This window comes from Geotrypetes seraphini, chromosome 15, assembly GCF_902459505.1.
Source record: "Geotrypetes seraphini chromosome 15, aGeoSer1.1, whole genome shotgun sequence".
Lineage (NCBI taxonomy): Eukaryota > Metazoa > Chordata > Amphibia > Gymnophiona > Dermophiidae > Geotrypetes > Geotrypetes seraphini.
Window position 1 is genome coordinate 62,535,067 of NC_047098.1, and position 25,152 is coordinate 62,560,218.

Genomic DNA, 25,152 nt, shown 5'->3' on the forward strand with positions numbered 1-25,152 from the left:
TTTAGCCCCAAAAATGACAAGACAAAAATTTAGCTTAGCAGGGTTTAAAAAAAGTGTGGCTAATTTCCTAAAAGTCCATATGTCATTATTAAGACAGACTTGGGGAAAATCCACTGCTTATTTCTAGGATAAGCCGCATAAAATCTGTTTTACTCCTTGGAATCTAATTGGAATATAATTAAACCCACCATTCATTTCTTTAGATTTATGGGCCTAGTGCTGAAAATCAGTGCTAAGCTCCTACCATTTTTCTCTTACCCCCAAATCTGCCCCTGTTACCACCCACTTTTCATGCCCCTAATGTAATAGTTCACTGGAATTTTGAGTGAAGATTTTTGCACTCAGCCCTAGTAAATTTTCCAGGAGGTCAGTTTATGAGCATAACTGTCAAAGTTGGGTGCATTAAGTCCTTTAAATATCGGGTCCGAAGTGTATATTCAGCACCGCTATCTGGATGGTCAGCAGTATGGAATATATGTAGAAAGAGCTAGCCTTAATATTCAGCCTCTCTAAGGGCAGTTCTAAGGTTCAATCTTCCATCCTGAGCTTGCTCAATTACTGCGACATTATTTACTTGGGTTCCTTCAAAAAAACCATTCTAAGACTACGAGTCATTCAACACAGAGGATTTAGAATCAGAAAATAATATTAAATATTGAACTAAGGCCAGTACTGGGCAGACTTGCACGGTCTGTGTCTGTATATGGCCGTTTGGTGGAGGATGGGCTGGGGAGGGCTTCAATGGCTGGGAGGGTGTAGATGGGCTGGAGTAGGTTTTAACGGAGATTTCGGCAGTTGGAACCCAAGCACAGTACCGGGTAGAGCTTTGGATTCTTGCCCAGAAATAGCTAAGAAGAAAAATTTAAAAAATTTAAATTGAATCAGGTTGGGCAGACTGGATGGACCATTCGGGTCTTTATCTGCCGTCATCTACTATGCTACTATGTTACTATGTAATTCGGCAGTTCGTCTGATCTTTAGGGTGAAAAAATGGGAACACATAAGCCCCTACTATCAAAGACTCCATTGGCTGCCCCTAGAAGCGCGAATCCTGTTTTAAGTTTGCTTGTCTATGTTATAAATCAATATTTGGTCTGGCCCCCACCTACCTGATTTCCCACTTCAATCTGGCAAGTTATCTTAGGCCCATACGAAGAATACATCTGTTCACCTATCTGACAATAAAAGCCTGCCACTACAAAAGATTCTTGGACAGAACTCTTGCCTTCCAGGCAGGCAAATGGAACGACTGGCTTTAGTAACGCTTTCGCGCTCTCCTCATCCTACTTCAATTTTAGAAAACTATTAAAAACGAATCTGTTCAATCGATTTGTTAACTAAGAATCTACTCAGCACTGCTTATTCAATCCAGTAACCCTAAGAACTCTATAGCTTTCACCTTCTATATTATGTAAGATTGTATTGCTGACTTTGATTGTAGCCTCTTGCTGTAAACCGCCTTGAACTTATATGGCTTTGATGGTATATAAGAATAAAAATTATTATTATTATTATCATTGCTTGGGTGCTCACACTAACTTATCCCTCATGCATGTAAATGTATAGAATACTGGCACTTACACTTGTAAGTGTATACTTACCCAGGAAAGTGCCAGCAGGGTGGCGTTATTCTTTACGGGTATGCATAAGTGGCACTGAGTGTATATTCAAGGGGCATAAAATTTTGGGCAGAGTATGAGCAGGACATGGGTGGGACTACCACTTGTGCATGTCACTTACAGAATACTACATAGTAACATAGTAAATGACAGCAGATAAAGACCTTATTTCATTACGTGCCAATTTTTTTAATCATGTATTTTTAATGGATATAACTAATGGGCAGACTGGATGGACCATCCAGTCTGCCCATTAGTTATATCCATTAAAAATACATGATTTAAAAAATTGGCACTTAATGAAATAAGATAACATTCTTTTCAGCTAGTGTGAGAAAAAAAACCCTGCTCAGAATTTAGGAAGTTGGTTGGTTGGACTGAGAACTTTTCAGCACCCTCTGTTATGTAATAAAAATGAGCCAAGTATAGGACAGCCAAGCCATTGTGACATCACTGATGAGGTTGGCTCTTATTGGTGGAATGAGGCATTATGACATCACAATCTCAGCTCTGGTTACCAGAGACAAATTCTTCACATTTCGAGTCCCCAGCCCAACCAAGAGAATCACATGGATACGGTTCAATTGATGATCTGAAACAATGTAACATAGTAATATAGTAAATGACGGCAGATAAAGGCCTGAACGGTCCATCCAGACTGCCCATTAGTTATACCCATTAAAAATACATGATTCGATCAACTTGTCTCTTCTTTGATATTTCTGGGTCATAGATTGTAAAGTCCACCTGGTATTGTCCTAGGTTCCAAGCTCACTCCAGTCTATCCAACCATCTACCATAAAAATATCTCCCATCACTCTAACCACCGCCCAATGAGTTCCCATTCAACGACTTCGGAATCACTCATCCATATTATCTCTTTGTCTGTGATCAAGAATGTACTGTAACTCTCCTACACTACACCCGACTTAACTGATCGAGTTGACATATATTACCTCTGCAAAATGCATTATCTTCTGCTATATGTACTATCTTCTGTAATAAGTAATATCTTCTGCGAAATTGTAATATCATAACTCTTCACTGTTCCTGTAACTTACTCCTATCCTGAAATGTAATTCTACTGGAATGTCCCAGATATTTTCTATATTGTAATCCGCCTAGAACCGCAAGACACAGGCGGAATAGAAATCCGTAATGTAATGTAATGTAATAAAGTCTGGCCAGTAAGATCCTCATGTTCCAAGTTAGTGGAGTTCCATTTGAAGCCCTCCTCAGCCCATCCTATATCAAATCGCCACATATGGGACACAGTACTAAGGCAAGTCTGTCCAGTACTGGCCTTAGTTCTTTAATTTACATCCTTTGTTTCTAATTAGAGATCCTCTATGTTTATCCCACACTTTTTTGTATTCCATCACCGTTTTCCTCTCCATCACTTCCCTCAAGCATCATTCCAGGCATCTACCACCCTCTCCGTGAAAAAGAATTTCCTAACATTGCTCCTGAGTCTTCCTCCCTGCAACCTCAAATTACGCCCTCTAGTTTTACCATTTTCTCTTCTCTGGAAAAGATTTGGTTCTATATTAATACCTTTCAAGTATTACATGCATCTCTGCCTCATTCACACAACTGTACTTATGCCAAGTGTATATCTGGTGTAACCATGCACATGCAAATGGTAGGCATGCCCATGCCAGGGTAGACTAGCATTCTATAATGGAATCTGGGTGCTTAGATGCTGTTACAAAATAGGCTTTCATCGTGTGTATCGTGGTACCTAAGTTGACACTCCCACTTATAAAAATGAACCCAAAACATTTAGCTAATTGGTTTAGTTTAGGACTGATTTTTTCCACAGGTCTAACTTAAACCACTTAAGCTACAAGGAAATGTCTGCCTATTGTTGCACTATGTATAGCTAGGTGGAATGCTCTCACTCCTCCAGAATTTAGAGCAGGGGACCAATGGAAGCAGTACATGCAAATCAATCTCATGCATATTCATTGCGGAAACCTTGAAAATCCAACTAGGTAGTGGCACTTGAGGACTTTCATGGCCCACTCCTGATTTCTGGGGGACTATCTGTATAGTGCTACTATGTTTACTGGTGGCCACCAAATACGTGAGTCTCTTTGAATATTGACCAAGCTGTGTCTGATGGGTGAAATAAGAGAGGGGAAGCCTGTGATCCCCTAGCATTTAACGATGAATATAGCTGTTCCTTCAGTTCAGAAATAGGGTTGTAACATTTAAAAGGAGTCACTACAGCCAGTGGAATAGTGAGGGTCGGAGGTGCACCCTGCGCCCTCCCTTCCTCTTTAAATCTTTGCCAGCACGAGCAGCTTCTCATGCCGGTGTTGGCTTTCCCTCTGATGTTACTTCCTGGCCCCATGACCCGGAAGTGATTTCACAGGGGATCCAAGCTGGCACAAGCTGCAGGCCAGAGAATTTGCTCACGCTGGCGAAGATTTACATAGGTATGGGAAGGGAGGGTGTGAGTGTGGCATGTGGGGGGGGGGGGGAGTAGAGCAGCACCCCCTCTTACTATGGCACTGAATGTAGCCCTGTGGCTGGTGCAAACGGTTTTTAAATGAGCACACTCAGATTCAAATTTCATGTCCTTCCCTATGGTGCGACGTTTATCAGTCCACATATTATATATTTAATTTGTATTTATAGACCACTTATAGCATAAGTGGTTTACATTCAGGCACTCAAGCATTTTTCCCTAGCTGTCCTGGTGGACTCATACTCTACCTAATGTACCTGGTGCAATAGGGGATTAAGTGACTTGAAACAAAGCAAATCCTCACTCAACAGGAAAAATTGCAAAAAAGAAGACAGACCAACTTGTATCTTTCTTCTTATTTCTTTATTGAAATTTCTTCATTTTTTCAAACATTCTTGCCCGACGGGACCCGTTTCGCCAACAATGGCTTTTTCAAGGCTTCCAGCAGGGAGCACTTATTTTGGCTTCCTCATAATTCCAGGGCAGGATACAAGTTGGTCTGTCTTCTTTTTTGCAATTTTTCCTGTTGAGTGAGGATTTGCTTTGTTTGGAGTTATTCTATTTACCTCACTTTTCTATCTTCAAGAACTCGTATTTTAGTGCTATAGATTTAAGTGACTTGCCCATGGTCACAAAGTGTAGTATGGGATTTGAACCCACAACCTCAGGGTGCAGAGACTGTAGCTCTAACCACTATGGAACACACTCCCTTATGTATGTACCATGGCTTCTATTTTCGAAAACTTTCACTCACTCTGTTTCTACACCAAAGCCCTAAAGTGTTCAAATTAAGATTGTATGGTCTTTGGGCTTTTTTTGTGTGTGTGTGTGTGTGCACATAACTGGGTATATTAAAAGTGTTAAATAAATATTATCGCCAGTACAGTGTTTCCTGTGGGCTGCTTCGCAGCTCAAGAGACAGGGCCTTATACTAGACACCATAGCTTATGTCTGTTCTCACATACGCAAAAAAAAATCCAGTTTCAAAGGAAAAATGCTGACATTCATATCGACTGAGAAACTGACCTTAGTCCAAACAGCTACTGCTTTCACTATACAGTATAAATATTTTAGTCAACTGCTGTATTTCAAAGTGGAAACTCATTCTGGGCAGATTCTAGTTTGGTCTGACTAAAATCCACAGATTTCCCTGAGCTCTCTGGGAAAGATTCCTTTAAACCTTTTTTTTTTACATTAATCTCAAGGAAACTTACATAGATCCAAGGATGACTGTTCAGTGACTGGCCTCTCTTAATTAAAAAGCAAACTAACCAAAGAGATCCACGGGCTAAACTGCAGACTTCTTTCATGGCTTTTGCAACTTGACCTTTCTTTCAGATCACACATTCCTATGAGAAACTGTCCAGGCTGTTGACCCCTCTGTTTTCTCATGGCTGTGTCAGGCAGTATTGAACTGCAGTCATCCATCCATACTGAATATACTATATGATCTGCGTGAGTGATTTGGTAAGAGATACTGGCAAAAGTTTAGGTGCTTATCGATTTTCAATAGCAGTAATAAAAAAAAAGATGCAATCACGTCATTGCATTTCTTCTTGCTTTGGGGAGGTGAGATTTAGGGGGTTAAGGGCTGAGCCTTCAAAGAGATGAAATTAAGGCCACGGGTTAGACTGAAGTCAACAGCTCCGTCATGGTCTCCAGGGACCTGGAAGTGGTTTGGCATGCCTGAAAACACTCTAGGTGAACCCGAGTTCTAGTGCACTGATAAGACTTCAGAGCTTCCTGAAGGGGAGTGGCTATGTGGAAACTGTACATGAGTCCTTTCTTTCTGTTGGCCGCTTCACCCTCCGATTGTAACATTTGCCCATGCCGGGAAGGTATCCAAATTGAACATGGCACGGCCCCAGGTGTTGATAGCCAGTGAAACACAAAGTACTCCAATGATGTTCATCGTTATTCCAGTTTTAGCCTGGAGAAGGGAGGAGAAAAAGCGACTACATAATCATGAGATTTAAAAAGCTGTTGCCATGAGCATTTCACAAATGGAGAAGCTTAAGATGGGGAAGGATCATTACCTCTCTTTATAGCTTCATTCTGCAAGCTCAAAGCATAAGATGCTACAATTAGAGAATGACACAGTGACAAAATTCATCACCGTTCCTGTCCCCGCGGATAACCGCGGGAAATAATCCCATGTCATTTTCTAGTGTCTATTTCAACCTCGGTCTTTCTACACCAGCATTCTTCAAAGCAAAGTTTGCGGGTCAGTGGTTGTGGCCATTGATACTCTGATTCTTATGTGAGCCAAGGATAATGAAGCCATTGTGACATCACTGATGTGATTGGCTCTTAGGCACTGGTGGAATGAGGCATTATGACATCACAATATCTGCTCTGGAATGTTGCTGCTCAATCTCAGCATTCTTCAAAGCAAAGCTTGCGGGTCAGTGGTTGTGCCCAATTATACCCTGATTCTTCCCTCTCTCCTTAAAGAATGACAGGAAGATGGTTTCCCGCGGTTATCCGCGGGGACGGGAACGGTGATGAATTTTGTCACCGTGTCATTTTCTAGCTACAATGCATGGTAAAGTTGGGAGTGCTTGCGTAGCCAAATATAAAACCGAATAAATTTTATGAATTCCAAAAATCAAACAGGCACTGTACCACTACAGTAGGCAAGAAGGAATGAAGAAGGGAGGGAGGGAGATGATAAAAACATACAAATATCGAGTACACTTCAAGAACACACAGTTAGCTCTAGAATTTGTTGCTAAGAATATGGTCAAAGCTACTAGTATAGCTAAATTATAAAAATGTCTGAAACTCAGGAACATAAATGTCTGCCAGACCGACTTGAATGTTCTCACCTCTTCCTTCTGAGATGGAGTGAGCCACATGACACTCCTATTAGGATCTTCCAGATGGGCCACTTTCAGGGGAAGAATGCATAGCTCGATACACTATTAATCTATTCCAAAATGGCCCTTTTTTCTTATTTCTTAATTAAGAGACATTAATATTTTATGTTTCATATAAAGCTGAAGGGAGGGGAACTCAAAACAACGACATGATATCGCTTTTTACCCTACATCATAGAAACATAAACATAAAGATGACGGCAGAAAAGGGCTATAGCCCATCAAGTCTGTCCACTCTGCTTACCCACCCCCTGTCTATGCCCTAATGACCCAATTTTCTTATCTTGACCCTCGTAGGGATCCCACATGGGTATCCCATTTATTCATAGAAACATAAAGATGACGGCAGAAAAGGGCTACAGCCCATCGAGCACATGTTTAGGATTATCAAATGTCCGGATTTCCCAAGTCATGACCTCCTTTTGAGAACATGTCCGGAAATCTGGACGGATTTTCAAAACCCATTGTTCCCTCTGAATTGAGCGGGAGTCCTCCAAATGCATTGCTGCCAGTGTGTGTGTGGGGGGGGGGGGGGGAGGGTGCGCCGAGGACAGGCAGGTGCCCTGGAGTCCAGCAGAGCTTGCCTGTCCCTCACTATTGAAAATGAGATCTTGATAGGTTCCTAGAGGATAAAGGAATTGAGGGGTAGATAGGAGTAGAGGTAGGTCATAGGGATAGTCAGGGACCACTGCTCAGGAAATGGGCCTGATGGGCCGCCGCGGGAGCGGACTGCTGGGCGAGATGGACCTCTGGTCTGCCTCAGCGGAGGCAACTTCTTATGAAACAGCACCCCCTACTGGAGGACTCCTACTCAGCTTACAGGGAATAGTGGTGCTTACCTCGGTTTAGTAAGAGGGCTACTAAAAACTGCTGCCATTCCATATTATTATTATCCATCTGAATAGATTTTTTGACACAACATCTGGAGTGACAGCACAAAAAGAAATCCCCCAAATCATTTTCAGAACCATGAAAACTATTACTTGCCCCACCTCATTATTAAATTCAAGACAGATTTACGAGAAAGTTGTGTTGTGTTGCTTTTGTCATAACATGGCTTGCTCCCCTCCTTCCAAGTGTACCATGCTAATGTTTTCTATTTCCAGTTTCAACAATCAGTCAAAGGAGGCTACCAAGACTCTGCTATACTGTGTGCCCCCGCGAATTGGCGATTCGTGGACTCAGTTATTTTGTGGTATTTTCTGACTGCCTTTTCCAGTCAGAAAATACAGGGAATGAGCCAACGAATCAGCCTTCTGCACAGATGATTCCTCCTCCTCCCACCCCCCGGAGCATACCATGTATGGTTTACTGCGCCCGCCAGCGCCCCAACTGCCCTCTCCTGACTTTTTACAGACTCAAAACCGCCTTCGTGGTTTTTCAAAATTCGCGGGGGTTCCATTCCAGGAACCCCTGCGAATTTCAGGGGATTACTGTACATGTTTGACAAATGATAGTCTTCTTACCATATCAGAAACACGGAGATGGCCATAAGAAAACACAATTGCATTTGGAGGTGTTGCTACGGGCAGCATGAAGGCAAACGAAGCGCAGAGTGTACATGGAATCATCACATAGAGGGGGTTGATCTTGATAGACTGCGACTAGTAAAAAAGAGAGAACTGACATTACAAACAAGATTTCAGTCAAGAGAAGACACCATGCAGAATGCGACGGACCAGTTGCGAGCAATCTCAAAAGAGGCGTTCCGGAGCTGCTTCCGACAGTGGCAGAACCGTTGGAAGAAGTGTGTGGCAGCCCAAGGGGACTACTTTGAAGGAGATTAGTCTAAGATTGTTGTATCTGAATACGAGTATTTTTTATGAATAAAGGTCTGACTTTTTGAACAGCCCTCGTACATACATTAATTCATAGCTATACGAACATACAGGTGATCTGCATGCTGTTTAAAATTTTAGTCACCCATGCGAACTGCATATAATCTTGTTCATCAGGACCAGCAACTTACAACGCTGGTGTAAAGCACGCCTGGACTTTTTAAAGTCAAGCACATGAAACACAGGCAGCTCTTACCATGGATCCAAGAATGGGAAGAAAGAGGGTCGCAGTGGCCACGTTGCTGGTACACTCAGTGAAGACAGCGATGACAAGGGACAGCACCACTGCAATGGCCCACGGGGGAATAGCATGCAGTGGCACCATCTGGTCGCCCAGCCATTTTGACAATCCAGAGGCCTGAGAAGAAAAATAGTTAGCACATATCAGGATTTTAGCTTAATACTAATGAGGACATCTAGCAGAAATTCGGGCCCTAAGGCCCTGATTCTATAAACAGCGACTTCCGGTGGGTGCCTAACTTACGCCCCCTTTTACAAAACCGTAGTGCAGTTTTTAATGCCTGTCATGGCGGTAACAGCTCATAGAATTCCTGGCTTAAAATGCCGGCACATATGTTGTAGACGCCTACCAGGGCCTCACTTGATTTAGACAATGCTTGAAGAGATTCTACAAACGGCGCGTAAGTTTGAATACAAAACAACAAAATCCACACAGCACCAAAAGGTTTCACAAAGGAAATGAAGCACAAAACAACAAAGTGACTGTGGAACAGAAGATCGGATGCACCAGTTTGTCGTTTAATAAACGTCCAAATAACTTAAAAACAATCCAGAAAGAGTGTGTACAGTCACTTGCGTTAGTACCGGCATTTAAACTGCAGAGTGAAACGGAGACGCTCCGTCAACAGGGCCGGATTAACCAATAGGCCAAGTAGGCACGTGCCTAGGGCCCGAAATGGTCAGGGAGGCCCGATGAAGGAGGGCATCAACATTGTTTTTTCCAAATGGCGATGGGCCCCTCCAGCATCGATCGGTAATGCGGGCCCCACCCAGATCGGCAACGTGGCCCCCAACCATCGACGGAAAGTAAGACAAGCGAGCAACGCGGGTAAGAAAGGCAACGGGAACTGTAATTGTGCAAGCGGTGGCTGCTTGCCCAAAGCTTCCCTCTGACGCAGCTTCCTGTTTCCGCCTGGGCGCATGGTGGGGGTGGGGCGGGGCAGGGGGCCCAGAGTACTTGTGTGCCTAGGGGCCCTCGACAAATTCATCCTGCCCTGGCCGTTGAGCACTCTAATTTCATCATAAAACCTAGCAAGAAGATTAGATCATCAAGCCGGCCGGGGAAAACAAAGGCAAGGGCTCCTTTTACGAAGATGCGCTAGCATTTTTAGCGCACTCATCGGATTGGCGCTAGCTAGCTGAAAAACTACCGCCTGCTCAAGAGGAGGCTGCGCGCACCATTCCGCAAGCCATCGAATCACATTCAAAATATTACTCTTAGTTTTCAAATCTCTAACTTATAATGAACCACAGTTCATAACCGGAATGCTCACTCCATATAACACTCCCTGGACTCTAATAACCTGCTAACAGTTCAATCCTTGAAAATAACAGGAACCAGAAGACAGGACATGTTCTCGGTTACAGCCCCTCTTCTGTGGAATTCTATACCTCAATACATAAGAGACGCAAAGGATCTCGCATCCTTCAAAAAAATTTTAAAAACCTACCTTTTTAAAGATGCGTTTAATCTATGACCCACCGATTTAGAATTTTCAATTTTTTGGGCTCAATATTTTTAATTTTACCCCTCCTTGTGTTAACTTCCCTTCTGTGTTTTTCATATTCTGCAAATAAATTGTCATTTTCTCCTCCGACCCCTCACGACTCATGTGTGTCTTACTTAGTAAGTTTTAATTAATGTTATTGCATTCACTGCCCACTTTTTAATTTGAATTGTACATCGCTTAGGAAATTAAATAAACGATTTATCAAGCATTAATAAAAACTTAATGATAAACTTAAAACGCGCCTTCGTAAAAGGAGCCCTAAGTACACGAGTTAAAGAGAAAGCTTGTTTTTCCCTAGAAATGATTGTTAAGGTTACGACGTTGGAAAATATATCAACTTATTGATTAGAAACCAAATTTAATGAAATTAAGAACCAATTAGAAAAATCTAAAAAGAAAAAAAAAATATAAAAGCACAAAAAAAAGAAGAAAGGGGAATTGAAAGGGACCAATGACAATTTGCATTAAAGCTTTATTGACAAGACCAGTTCTAAAGTCATAGAGCACCTTTTACGAAGCCGCAGTAGCGTGCACTAAACTGCCAGCCGCTACCGCCTCCTCTTGAGCAGGCGGTAGTTTTTCTGCTAGCGCGGGGGTTAGCGCGTGATTAAGAGTCGCGCACGATAAAGCTGCAAACACTGGAGGTAACCTTTCCCCATACCACACGATATACCCGAATGGCTGTTTAAGGAAATAATTGGGGGATTAAATATAAGGAGGAGGAAGCCATTCATTATAGCAGTGATTTTCAACCCATTTCTTGTTGGGGCTGGGGATACATAGTCAGTCATGTTGTCAGGAATAGAGAATGGCACGAGAACAAATTTGTCCCTGCAGGAACTTATTTTTCCCGTCTCCGCGAGTTTTGTCGCTGTCCCTGCCCCTGTCTCATTCCTGCAAGCTCTGCCTTAACCGCACAAGCCTCGGACACTTATGATTCTAAAGTGTTTGAGGCTTAGGCAGATGAAGACGGAGCTTAGGCATTGGTGGAATGAGGCATTATGACATCACAATCTCAGCTCTAGAATGTGGCTACTTATGATTTTAAAGCGTTTGAGGCTTGTGCGGATGAGGACGGAGCTTAGGCATTGGTGGAATGAGGCATTATGACATCACAATCTCAGCTCTAGAATGTGGCTACTTAGGATTTTAAAGCGTTTGAGGCTTATGCGGATGAGGACGGAGCTTAGGCATTGGTGGAATGAGGCATTATGACATCACAATCTCAGCTCTAGAATGTGGCTACTTAGGATTTTAAAGCGTTTGAGGCTTGTGCAGATGAGGATGGAGCTTTGGCATTGGTGGAATGAGGCATTATGACATCACAATCTGAGCTCTAGAATGTTGCTACTTATGGTTTTAAAGCGTTTGAGGCTTGTGCAGATGAGGACAGAGCTTGCAGGAATGGGGCAGGGGCAGGAAAAGAACTCGCGGGGATGGGAAAATTAGTTCCCGTGGGGATGGGGAAAAATTTGGCCCCATGTCATTCTCTAGTGAGGATATCTGCAATGAATATGCATAAGATACCTTTGTATGTACTGCTTCCTTGGTATGCAAATCTATCTCATGCATATTCATTGTGGATATCCTGAAAACCCGACTGGCTGAGGATATCCCCAAGGATGGAGCTGAGAAGCCCTTTGATTACTTACTTGCATTATGATATTGTTTGTGAAATATTTGATCATTTAGGATGTTACTTTAGATAATACTGTTTATATCTATTGTTCTCTGTCATTTTTCTGCTATTAATATAGACTGCGATTCACCAGAACATGCTGGCTATCTTCAGCTGTAATTTGGTATTGCGGAATATAAGAACAATTTTTCCAGAAAGCACTTCCTATGATAGAGTAGACTGAATTGAATACCAGGCACTAGTAGATTTATTTTTTAATGATTTATTTATTACTTATTTTATTGAATCAAATGTATTTTATGATTGATTGTTATATCTTTCCTTATTATTGGCATTTTTTTTCTATATGTTTCTTTTTCAAATTTTGTAAGCCGCTTTGACTTTTTGGGGGTTTTTTTTTTTGTAAATCTTTATTCATTTTAAAGCCAAAAATAAGTGCTACATATTATACGGTCATCTTACACTTTAACAGCACTTAAATTCAATCAGAATTATATTCCATAACAAATACATGTATCATCCCCCCTTCTACTTATCCAAAAATTTGCACTCAAAATTAAAAATATCTTCCCACCCACCCTGGATGTGTATTACCAAAGGGAAAAATCAACAATCACTCCTTACAGAATTTTGTCAATGGCTCCCAAATATCCATAAACTTCCTATAATGCCCCTGTTGTACGGCCACCATACATTCAATTTTAAAAGTGTGACATAGAGATTCCCACCCAAAAAATTTAACCAATCCCAGTTTTTCCAGTTCCTCAAAATAAGTTGTATGGCAACCCCTGTCATTATAAAGAGAAGTTTGTTATTCCGAGCAGATATTTGGCTTTTAGCCCAAATATGATGATATCGTACGTCAGTGCCACTGGATTTTCCAATATTTTGTTCACTTGATCCCAAATTGATCTCCAAAATGTATGTATCAAAGGAGAATAGTACTTTTGCATTAAGCAGGATATCAAATGCACACAGGTCTGGAATGTTTTTAAATGAGTTTGTGCTGAAACAGGAACCAAATGAATATGAAACCAAATATTCCACTCCCCCCCCACCAAATGAATAGAAAATTAAATAAAAGGTTTAATCCAAGCATACCCTTATTGCCAGTTTGAAGAAACATAACCTACATCACTTCCTTTGGCCAAAGCGAATCCTCCTCCCAGAAGTAGAACGATGCTCCATGGCAACTTTTTGTGGACGATCTTCCAATTCAACAGAGGAGCAGGGAAAAATGACTTTTCGTCTAAATAATAATAATAAAAAAGACAAATAATAATTAAACTGCATTATAGCAATGCCTTGTACCTTGGAAAAACTAAGACAAAGTGCAGGGCACTGCAAGTTATGTGCAAAACTCAGCTGCAAGATTGATAATGGGAATATCGAAATACGATCATATTTCATCCCATCTTCAACAATTACTGTACATTGGCTGCCAGTTGTTTTCAGGATCCTGTACTGATAGATAGGACCCTGAAACCGTCAGCACAATGTGCGGCGGTGGCAAAGAAAGCAAGTAGAATGTTGGGCATGATAAAGAAGGGAATCACGAGTAAATCAGAGAGGGTCATAATGCCGCTTTATAGAGCAATAGTCAGACCCCACTTGGAATACCTCGTCCAACATTGGTCTCCCAACCTAAAGAAGGATATAAAACTGCTGGAGAGAGTGCAGAGACGAGCAATGAAACTAGTAAAAGTGATGGAAAAACTGGAATACGAGGATCGACTTAAGAGACTGGGATTGTTCTCCCTTGAGAAAAGGAGACTGCGAGGGGATATGATCGAGACCTTCAAAATACTGAAAGGAATCGACATAATAGAGCAGAAAAAATTACTTACATTGTCCAACTTGACACGGACAAGAGGACCCGGAATGAAGCTAAGGGGGGACAAGTTCAGGACAAATATCAGGAAGTTTTGCTTCACGCAGAGAGTGGTTGACACCTGGAATGCTCTCCCAGAGGAGGTTATTGCGGAATCGACCATCCTTCCTACTTACCCCTCCCCCTCAGCACCCTCCCGTAACTGATTCTGGTTGCATTCTTCTTGTCATTCACCACTCTGTATCCTCGCTATATATGTAACTATCTTTGCATAGTAATCCACTTAACCGCATTATACAGCCTCTTGCATCGTATTTTGCTCTACAAGTCTCACGCACTGTATTTTCACTGTATAAATATCTCCGCTGTGTATGTACAGTCTCTTGCATTGTAAACCGCTCTGAACTGTTTGTGGTATTGCGGTATACAAAAATAAAGTTATTATTATTATTATTATCTTCTCCATGGTTGCTCCCGCCCTTTGGAATTCAGCCCCGACTCGTTAAGAGAGACAACGACATTCGTAAAATTTAAATCTTCTCTTAAGACGTTCCTTTTTAAGGATGCCTTCCAAGTTTGACTGTCCTTATAAGGATTTTTAAACTTTTCTTGGTCCATTCATGTTATTACCCTGCCCTCTTGTTTTTCTCCCGAGATCTTCTCTTTCCTTAACATCACATCGTAGTTCTCCCTTTTCCCTTTTGTACCTGTTTGTTTAGTCTTTTTATAATTTTGTCCAGATGTTTTGTTTGTTGTTAATTGTTTTAATATACTATTTGTATTACCCTAATTTTTAATTATACTGATAAGGTGGTATATCAAATTTTTAATAAACTTGAAACTTGGATGCTTATTGATACCTAGGCCCACTTTAGGCTCTGTTAGGCATAGTATATTGACAAATCCACGCATGTAACTGTGCCCCGACTAATGCACCCCGCCAATTGTGTGCAGGGACAAGTGCGCACATGACACTGGTTCCCCTTCAATTGCGTCCCGTGACCGAATCTGCCATAAGTGGATATCTGGAAGGCCCTGATTTGCTCAGACTCCTCAAGCCCCTCCCAAAGGACGGGGCCTGAGGAGTCTGAGCAAATCAGGGCCTTCCAGATATATCTTACTCTAACACTAGTTAGGAAGTGAATATTTTGAGTGTAGTGGGGGGAGGGTTTGGGGGGTCCCCTCCCCTCAAAAAGACAAAATAGTATCCACCGTAGGGCGCATTTGACGGGTCACCATTAGGCATGATTCTAAAAATGAGCCTAACCTTTATAAAATAGTGCCTACGTGCCACATTACTCGATGCCTAGGTTTTAGGCACCATTGATAGAATCAGACCCTATCTACAAATAGTGCACATGCTTATTGGCGGACGACGTTTTCTTGAAATGACGCCCATCTCTAATTACCACTTTGCATTGCTGACATGTCAGAGAGAACTTGCACTGTGCCTGTAGTGAGCTTTTGCATCCTGCTGAAAATTGTTTGCATATCTGAATCCTTTTCAAACTTAGGTTGTTAGATCTTGACTTCACCTGCTTCAGTCTCTCCGGTGTCACAGGCATTTTTGCTGGACCACCTGAATTTGGGTTTCGTGGCAGGCACTATGAAAAGCAAAACTGCAACAAATACTGCAACCGTGGCATCCGTGACGTACCTGAGTGAAAAACGGGAATGTGATTAGGTACTTTCTGATTGTTTGGAATTTTTACACTTTGTAGCATTTTCAGGTTGAGATCTTGATTGTAGGGACTGACAGCAGGTGTCTTAAGAATTATTAATAGAAATCAATCAATAACTTTTAGGATTGATTTCTATTAATAATTTTTAGCATTTTGTGTTATTATATCATGCTTTTTTCCATTCTATACCATTTGGGAAAGCCTTTAATTAATGTGACCTTTAACCTCAGGAAACAGTTATAACACTGTTATAACACTGGGAAGATCGCTCCTGCCCCAAAAACCTGCTAGACCACCAGGTAAGGCTTAAGGGGGGGGGGGGGGGACTTACAGGGCTTAAATAGCCTGAAAAATGAAAATGCATTTTTTGGTTTAAAACCACGAATAAGCGAATCCACAGATACAGAATTCGCGAATTCGGAGGAGGAAGTGTATGCGGTTTACATATTACATACTTCCTACGATCAGCACACATGTAACACAAACATAACTGAACAAACTTTTTTTTTCTTTTTTTTAACATCCCTCCCCCCATAGTACATGTCAAAATACCAAATCAACATATATAGGCATTATCAGGTCAAATTTCAACAATTAGAGATGCAAAAAGGCATTAAATCATAAATTCCTGTCAGAATATTCTGGAGAACTATATTTTTAAAATTAGATAGACATTAACATAGGAATGCATTAACGAATAATTGCGTTTTCAACATACGAATTGCCATTCTGTCTCAGACTGAAGGTCCACGTGGCCCAGTATCCTTCTTCCAACAGTGGCTAATCCAGGTCACAAGTAACTGGCAAAATTCCAAAGAGTAGCAAGATTCCATGCTACCGACCCCAGGCATAAGTAGTGTTTTTCCTCATATTTACCTTTTTTAAACCCAGTATGTATGGAACTGGAGTTACAGACCTTGCTTGTGACTTCAGAAATAAGGAAGTTTATATATGGCAAGCAAAATCGTAATGTGATGTCTGATTACAAAGAACAAGATAGTAAAAAATTAATATAATATACAACCTTAAAATCTCTCTCTGAACATTTGGTCCCTATTCTAGTGTGTAAAAAAACCCAACTGTATGAAAAATGGCTGATGCCATGACTGCAATGCCAAATAGAAAGCAGAACTCACTCAACATCCGTATTAAAGAGAGCAGTGGCCCAGCCGGAGACAAAGCCTGGGTCTCTTGTAAACCACAGAACAATCAGCAGAGTGAACAGAATAAGCACGTTGAATTCGGCAAATGAGATGGGCCCCAACTTCCGGTGCTCCTCCTTAATCACGTTGTACACAGCCCTCTCTTTATCTGTTCTCTGCCCTCCACAGCCCCAGGTTTTCCTGAAACTAGATGGAGACAAAAGGCAAAAACGTGAATAATGCATTAATGGCATCACCCCACACTTTCCACAGGTTCTACACACTTTACAGACAGCCAAAAGAACTACCACTTGTAGAAAATATGCTATATTTAAACACAATGAGTAAGATTTGGCAGTTATCACAGCTCAGAAATATTTGTTGTTATGATATCAGTCTTTCCAGGGAACTAGACTGAAATCAGAATATCGTAAATCTTGTTTAGAGCTAAATTAATCACCTATATCATTTCATTAATATTTTGTTAACAGAGTCGAGCCTTCCTGTTGGGATGAATCGGTATAAAAAAATTCAAAGATTCGATTCGATTGGGATGCTCTGCCATATATGGAATTCATTGCTGCCCGTCTTATTTCCAGTTTTGGAAGATGTTCAAACAATATCTTTTTTCAAAATTTCTTGTATGATTCATTACTATGAGTTTTATTTTAATGGTATTTTGTTTAACTTGTTATCCCTCTCTGAACTTCAATTAGCGGGATAAAGCAGAATACAAAATACTGAAGGGAATAGACTTAGTAGATAAAGACAGACGGTTCACACTCTCCAAGGTAGGGAGAACGAGAGGGCACTCTCTAAAGTTAAAAGGGGATAGATTCCGTACAAACGTAAGGAAGTTCTTCTTCACCCAGAGAGTGGTGGAGAGCTGAAACGCTCTTCCGGAGTCTGTTATAGGGGAAAACACCCTCCAAGGATTCAAGACAAAGTTGGACAAGTTCCTGCTAAACTGGAACGTACGCAGGTGAGGCTGGACTCATTTAGAGCACTAGTCTTTGACCTGGGGGCTTCCGCGTAAGCGGACTTGCTGGGCATGATGGACCACTGGTTCTTATGTTCTTTATTATTATTAATAATTCTTAAATTAGGAACATAAGAATTGCCGCTGCTGGGTCAGACCTGTGGTCCATCGTGCCCAGCAATCCGCTCACGCGGCGGCCCTCTGGTCAAAGACCAGCGCCCTAACTGAGACTAGCCCTCACTGCATACGTTCCGGTTCAGCAGGAACTTGTCTAACTTTGTCTTGAATCCCTGGAGGGTGTTTTCTCCTATGACAGACTCTGGAAGAGCGTTCCAGTTTTCTACCACTCTCTGGGTGAATTTGCCATGTCCAAGTTTGCCTCACTGATAGTTTTTATGCTTATGCCTGATCATTTCATCCCTTCATAAATGCAGTTAATAAATCCCAAAAAATAAATAAAATTAATGCATCGTAACTACATAACCTTTGTGTTAACCATAGTAACATATAACATAGTAAATGATGGCAGATAAAGACCTGAATGGTCCATCGAGTCTGTCCATGATTATATTAACTTGTCTCTTCTTTGATATTTCTGGGTCATAGACTGTAAAGTCCACCTGGTATCGTCCTAGGTTCCAAATGCTGAAGTTGCCGTCTAAGCTCACTCCAGCCTATCCAACCATCCTGTTTGCAGGATATCTACCATAATGTCTGGCCAGTAACATCCTCATGTTCCAAGTTACTGGAGTTCCCTTTGAAGCCATCCCCAGCTCATCCTACACCAAACCACCACATATGGAACACAGACCATGCAAGTCTGTCCAGTACCAGCCTTAGTTCTTTAATTTACATCCTTCGTTTTCTAATTAGAGATCCTCTATGTTTATCCCACGCTTTTTTGAATTCCATCACCGTTTTCCACTCCAGGCATTGACCACCCTCTCCGTGAAAAAGAATTTCCTAACATTGCTCCTGAGCCTCCCTGCAACCTCAAATTATGCCCTCTAGTTTTACCATTTTCTAACCGTTGGGAATGTTCCAGCAGTTTCTTATCTAGTAACCACAGAGACACATTTTTAACGCAAATTAACTACACCTCTAAAACGTTCCTGGCGCGAGCAGCAACCTCCAACCTGCTGTCGCACCAGCGTTGTCTCTTCCTCTGATGTCACTTCCTGGACTTATGCCTAGGAAGTGATGTCAGAGAATGAGGCGACGTTGGTGCGACATAAGCATGGCGGTTGCTGCTCATGCCAGGATAGTTACAGAGGTATGGGAGAAGGGAAGCGCAGGAGGGGACAGGGAAGGAGCGTGTGGAGGTGGGGGAGGGGCGCCTCTCACCCTTGCTATGCCATTGCAGAGAACATTTCATTAGTGTTGAATGCCTGACCCTTTTTTTGACTGTAGATGCATGGAAACAGCCAGTCCAGGAGAACACGGAAAACCATTCTTCAGGACATAGTCCATATTCTTGTTAATACTTTACACCGCTTTTGACAATACTACGACTGGGAAGACAGTTGATAAACACTAATAACTGCAAAAATCTCGCCAATAAGGACAGAGGATACGCAATTGCAGTCTCACAGTGGTCGTTCATTTCTTTTCCCAGCTTGCAAATGTTTTACCCAGAACTTACTTGAATCCCATGAAGGACAATTGGAGCCAGATCCAGGCTATGGTCAGCATCAAAATCATGTTGGGAAAGGCAAATCCAAACCACGAGGCAAAATTCACAATGTCGCCATTCTGAGGGAACAACCTGAAAAGCAGAAGACAAGCTTTCTGTACATTGATGCAGCCGCCATGCCAAATTAATTAATTTATTTGAAAAATGTATACAGTACTCTCCCGGAATTCACGGGGGTTCCATTCCAGGAACCGCCGTGAATTTCGAAAAACTGCGAATACGGGTTTTAGGCAGGGGAGGCAGGAGAGAGCAGCTGGAGCGCCGGCAAGTGAAGGCAATCACTCGCTGTATGCTCCGACCGCCTCTTCCTGTACAAAGTAGGGCCTCACCAATCGGGAGCTGGGTGTCAAAGCAGCTCCTGATTGGTGAGGCCCGACTTTAGTACAGGAAGAGGCGGTCAGAGCATACAGCGAGTGATTTCCTTCACTCGCCGGCACTCTTGCTGCCCTCTCTTGCCTCTCCAGCTGCCCTCTCATGGTCGGAAAATACCAAGAATGACCGGGACCGTGAACCGCCGACTGCGAATTTGTGGGGGAGCACTGTATACCGTTTAAAACTAAGTGGTTTACATAATTTACATGCCTAATATTTAAAATAAGACACATAATAAAACACATACTTAATAAAATAATCATGTCGTAAAATTAACATGCGAGCAATCTTCAGAAAAATACCATAATTTAGATAATAAAAATCGTGAATAATTCACCAACGTTGTCAGAAATAGCTAGAAAAAGGCATCTACAAATAACTGGGCCTTCAATAATTTTCTAAACCTGCCCTTTTCACGGCAATTTTGTATCTGGCCCACCAAGGAGTTCCATAACTTAACTCCTGCACAGCGCAAAGTCATTTTACCAGTCTCGACAAGTCTTGGTTTTATAGACGTCTTCAGTAAAGCTAAATTCTCAGAATGTAAAGATCTTTTTGCTATATAACTAAAGGCTCCTTTTACTAAGGTGCGCTAGGGCTTTATCTCGTGGAATAGCTTGCGCTAGACCTTAAGAACATAAGAATTGCCGCTGCTAGGTCAGACCAGTGGTCCATCGTGCCCAGCCATCCGCTCCCACAGAGGCCTTTAGGTCAAAGACCAGCGCCCTAACTAAGACTAGCCCTACCTGCGTACATTCTGGTTCAGCAGGAACTTGTCTAACTTTGTCTTGAATCCCTGGAGGGTGTTTTCCCCTATGACAGACTCTGGAAGAGCATTCCAGTTGTCTACCACTCTCTGGGTGAAGAAGAACTTCCTTATGTTCGTACGGAATCTATCCCCTTTCAATTTTAGAGAGTGCCCTCTCGTTCTCCCTACCTGGCGTTAGTTCTAGAAGCGTAGCTCGCGGTAATTTCCTGAGTGCACTAAAAACACTAGCATACCTCAGTAAAAGAAGCCCTAAGTGCATTGTTTTTAAACAATTCTGGGATGTTTCCATACAAGAATTGATGGCAATTTGACTGCTATTTTGGAGGAATCCCTTTCCCAAGATACAGGGACAGAAGAAGAAGGCTGGACCTGGTGGCTTCCTGCTCTTCCCCCAAACCCAGTGGCGCAGCATGGGTGACAGGTGCCCACCTTTACACGCTCCTTCCCCGCCCCCTCCTGCTCCGTGGGTGCTGCATCCCTTCCTCCCCTGCCTCTGCAACATTTGTGGCGTGAGCAGCAATCTCCAAGCTGTCGCAGCAGCAGCGGTGGCTCTTCCTCTGACATCACTCCCTAAGCGCAGGTCCAGGTATAAACCAGAAGAAAAATACCTAGTGGGCGTCCCAGCCTTGAATCTCATCTCCTTCTACTTCCACAATAAAGGGTCAGATCACAAATAAATAAGAATTGGAACCAAGCTTGGGTTAGATTAGACTTGAATGAATCAAGTCTAGACACCTAAATTTGATCTCAGTTGCAGAGAGATACATCAGCTGGGGTTTGGAAAATCAGACTGTGCAGTTCCACCCAGGGCAGGATTAACCAATAGGCCCAGTCTAGGGCCCGAAATGGTCAGGGGGGCCAGATGAAGAAGGGCATCAACATTGTTTTTTCCAAACCTCGATGGGCCCCCTCCAGCATCGATCGGCAACGCGGGCCCCCCTGATCGACAACGCGGGCCTCCCCGCAATCAGCAACGCGGCCCCCCTCCATCGACGGAAAGTAAGACAAGCAAGCAACGCGGGTAAGAAAGGCAACGGGAACTGTAATTTTGCAAGTGGTGCTGCTTGCCCAAAGCTTCCCTGTGATGCAGCTTCCTGTTTCCGCCTGGGCGCATGGTGGGGTGGGGCGGGGCAGGGGGCCCAGTGTACTTGTGTGTCTAGGGGCCCTCGACGAATTAATCCTGCCCTGGTTCCACCCCTCTCCTCTCCTGATCTAGAGGTGATGGATCAGTCTATCCATCTTTAGTACCTGCTGCAGGCAGGGTTGCCTAAGAAGTTGTACTATTTACACAATATAACAGAATTGCTTTTTTGACCATGGGAGCCAGCTCACCATTGAAAGCATGCCCAGTGTTCAATGAATGAGGTTTACCAACTAGCTTAGATCAGGTGCCAGGCTTATACAAAGTAAAAGCTATTCAAAATCCACACTGTGTAATTTTAGGAAATAGAACCCGACGAAGCTTTTCATTACCTAAATATAGCCCAGAAATCTTTTCAAACAAGTATGCGCATTAAGGAGGAATTTGTGCTTTATTGAATTTCATTTCCCTCTGCTACAGCCCAGTGCTTTTCTCTTGTGACCGGCGTTTGCTCTGAATTGCAATTTAAATTTCGGGATCTCGATTGCCCTGCGTTGTTCATCTGCCTGCCAAAGGAAAGGTATAAACCAGTTCACTGCTCATAGTCTCTGCACCCTCAGCAGCGGGATTTATCACAGAATGGTTTTCATGTATGCAGCTCTGAAATATTTCAGACCTGGTTCTACTGGAGTTCCATTTTCATAAGAAAGCACCTCATTTTGAAAAGGAAAAGTATCGGTGAGAAAAATCAGGTGCCAGACACTTTTTCCCTAGGCAATTTTCAAAGAGAATAATAATAATAAACAGTTTATATACCGCAATACCGTTAAGTTCTATGCGGTTTACAGAAGATTAGTGGGGTACAAGTTGAGTTGACGTACAAATGCTGTAATTACAGTTTCCAATTTTGCCCCATCTATGAAACTAAGAGGTAGTAGATTAAGAAAACCTTTTTCAGTCATTTATCGTTTATTAAAATTTGAGAGACAGGCTTAGTTGCATCAAAAACAGAAATAGAAAAAGAACGCCATTAAATATAGGAAAGAACACTATTCTCGTACAAAGAAATAAAAACCGTACGCGGTCCAGCACTGCAAAACGTGTTCTCTACTAATTAACAATTTAAGAGAAAGCATGTTCAAAAAGATAAGTCTTCAAAAGTACACGGAATCGAATATGTGAAGGTTCCAAACGTATATTAGTTGGTAAAGAATTCCATAAGGATGGTGCAATTGCAAAGAAAGCTGAGTTTCTGGTTCTCTCCCATTTTGTTTTTGAGGGGTGAGGAATCACTAGTCTATTATCTAATAGTGAACGAAGAACCATTGCTGGAGAAAACAGAATGATTAAAGAAGCCAGGTAATGTTTTATAAGACAATGGGCTCCTTTTACTAAGGTGCGCTAGCGGTTTTAGCGTGCGCTAGCCGAAAAACTAGAAGATGACGGCAGAAAAGGGCTACAGCCCATCAAGTCTGCCCACTCTGCTTACCCACCCCCTGTCTATGCCCTAATGATGTCCACCACCCCTGAATGTCTGTGGCAGAAGGCATTCCAATTCATCCTGCCGCCACCACCCATGGCAGAGGCTTTAGGGATCTGGCCAATTGGAGTCTTAGGCCACTTCTACTACATCCCAGAATATACCGAGGAGGGGCAAGCCTGCCTTTTGGAAGTAGCGGGCCTGCCGGCAGGAGGAAATCAGCATCCCTCTTGCCGGCCATCAGATTATGGTACAGGGGCGTTCAGGGAGTGTCAGGGGGATCCTGGGGTGTTGGGGAGTGTCAGGGGTAGAGACGGGGAGTGTTGGGGTATAGTCAGGGAGTGTGGGGTGGAGTTGGGGAGTGTTTGGGGGGCTTCGGGGAATGATGAGGCCAGCGGCAGGAGGGAGTGGTAGTCTCTCCTGCCAGGGGATGTCTCGGGGGAGGGGTGGTGGCGGCAGGAGGAACTGGGCACTCCTCTTGCCGCAGACATTCAGGGGGGCTTCGGGGATTCTGGCAGGAGAGAGTGAGCATCCCTCCTGCCGGCCAACTTCGTAGGGGGGACATGTTCCCTGCTGTGGCTGTGGATGCTAAACTGATCACCACAGGGAGATTCCCTTGTAGCGATCAGCTCAGTGGTAATGCAACTCTCTAACCAGCGCCTGTGACATGGTCACCGGTTAGAGAATCGGAGTGGAAATTCTATATAGGACGCCCCCATGTGCAATTCTCAGAGGCCGCTTAGATGGCTGCTGAGACCGGGCAGAGCTTACAGGAATGGGGCAAGGACAGGGACAGCGAAATAACATGCAGGGATGGAATGGGGAAAAATTTGTCCCCATGTCATTCTCTACACTGGAGGACCTTCCTGGATTAGCACAAAATCAATTTATTTTTAGATCTGTAATTCATCAAGTCGCTAGGTCTCGAACATGAGTCGACGGAATCTAAGAAATTTCTGGGAGTAAGCAACAGGGAAATAGGAAAGGTACTTCTAAGACATCTTGACTGGTCCATTGACCCGTAAGTTAAGTTTGATTCCCTCTTATAACTTTCTGATTAGAATGCATGACTCAAGAAGCCATATTGGCTTTAGTGAGACCTGGATTCTCTGTAGGCTGCAGTGGAATATAATAAGAATTAAGAGACACTGAATATGAGATTTGAAGGCCAGAGAGGTTCTTTCACTTCTCCCTGTACTGGGTGCCTTTTGACATAAAGTTACGGGGTACCTAGACCAGACTAAAATAGCTACCCCTTTTCAAGTTTTGATAAAACAACTTGTGAAAAGGTTTTCGGCATTACCACAATGAATATGCATGAGACAGATTTGCATATAATGGGTCTCTGCTATATGCAAATTTATTTCATGCATATTCATTGTGGCAGTCCTGACAACCCGATCAACTAGATGTACTCCAGCAGTTCATGGTTGATCCCCTAAGGCAGCAGCCTAATAATAATAATAATAATAATTTATTTTTATATACCGCCATACCTGGGAGTTCTAGGCGGTTCACATCAATCAATCATTATACATACAGTACAAATAGATATTTATAATTGAAATCATCTAAAATTTCGGCAAAGTTAAAAGCTTACAGTAGGAAGATACAAACAATTTAAAATGAGATAAAAATGATAAGTAAGTAATACGATACATTAGGTTGCCAGTCTATTGAATAGTTGAGTTTTTATCTGTTTTCTAAAATCAAGATAAGAGGAAGCTTCTAACGCAATTTTGGCAAGTCATGCATTCAGGGTGGTCACCTGAAAAGAAAAGGTTCTGTTGAGGAACCTTTTGTAACGACAGGATTTTATTTAGGGATATGCAAAAAAGTGTACCGTACTTGTTTCCAAGCCCAGGACCGGGAATGTGGTGGGTAAGCTTCCGCAACTGTGGAAAGGTGACAAACTGGGGCTGCA

General features: G+C 42.6%; 1 protein-coding gene across 3 annotated transcripts in view; it reads right to left on the reverse strand.

The window, feature by feature from the left end:
- Positions 1 to 5,073: 5,073 nt before the first annotated feature.
- The window catches only part of SLC13A5 (solute carrier family 13 member 5), a 60,304-nt gene continuing 40,225 nt past the window's right edge, over positions 5,074 to 25,152 (reverse strand). For all 3 annotated transcript variants that reach the window (XM_033922867.1, XM_033922866.1, XM_033922868.1), the window contains 7 exons: positions 19,476 to 19,598; positions 16,849 to 17,061; positions 15,566 to 15,687; positions 13,333 to 13,448; positions 9,006 to 9,167; positions 8,438 to 8,575; positions 5,074 to 6,022 (listed from right to left, as the gene is read on the reverse strand). In XM_033922867.1, the coding sequence (XP_033778758.1) occupies positions 5,894 to 6,022; positions 8,438 to 8,575; positions 9,006 to 9,167; positions 13,333 to 13,448; positions 15,566 to 15,687; positions 16,849 to 17,061; positions 19,476 to 19,598 (1,003 nt within the window). In that variant the 3' untranslated portion in view covers positions 5,074 to 5,893. The remainder of the gene's footprint in view (positions 6,023 to 8,437; positions 8,576 to 9,005; positions 9,168 to 13,332; positions 13,449 to 15,565; positions 15,688 to 16,848; positions 17,062 to 19,475; positions 19,599 to 25,152) is intronic.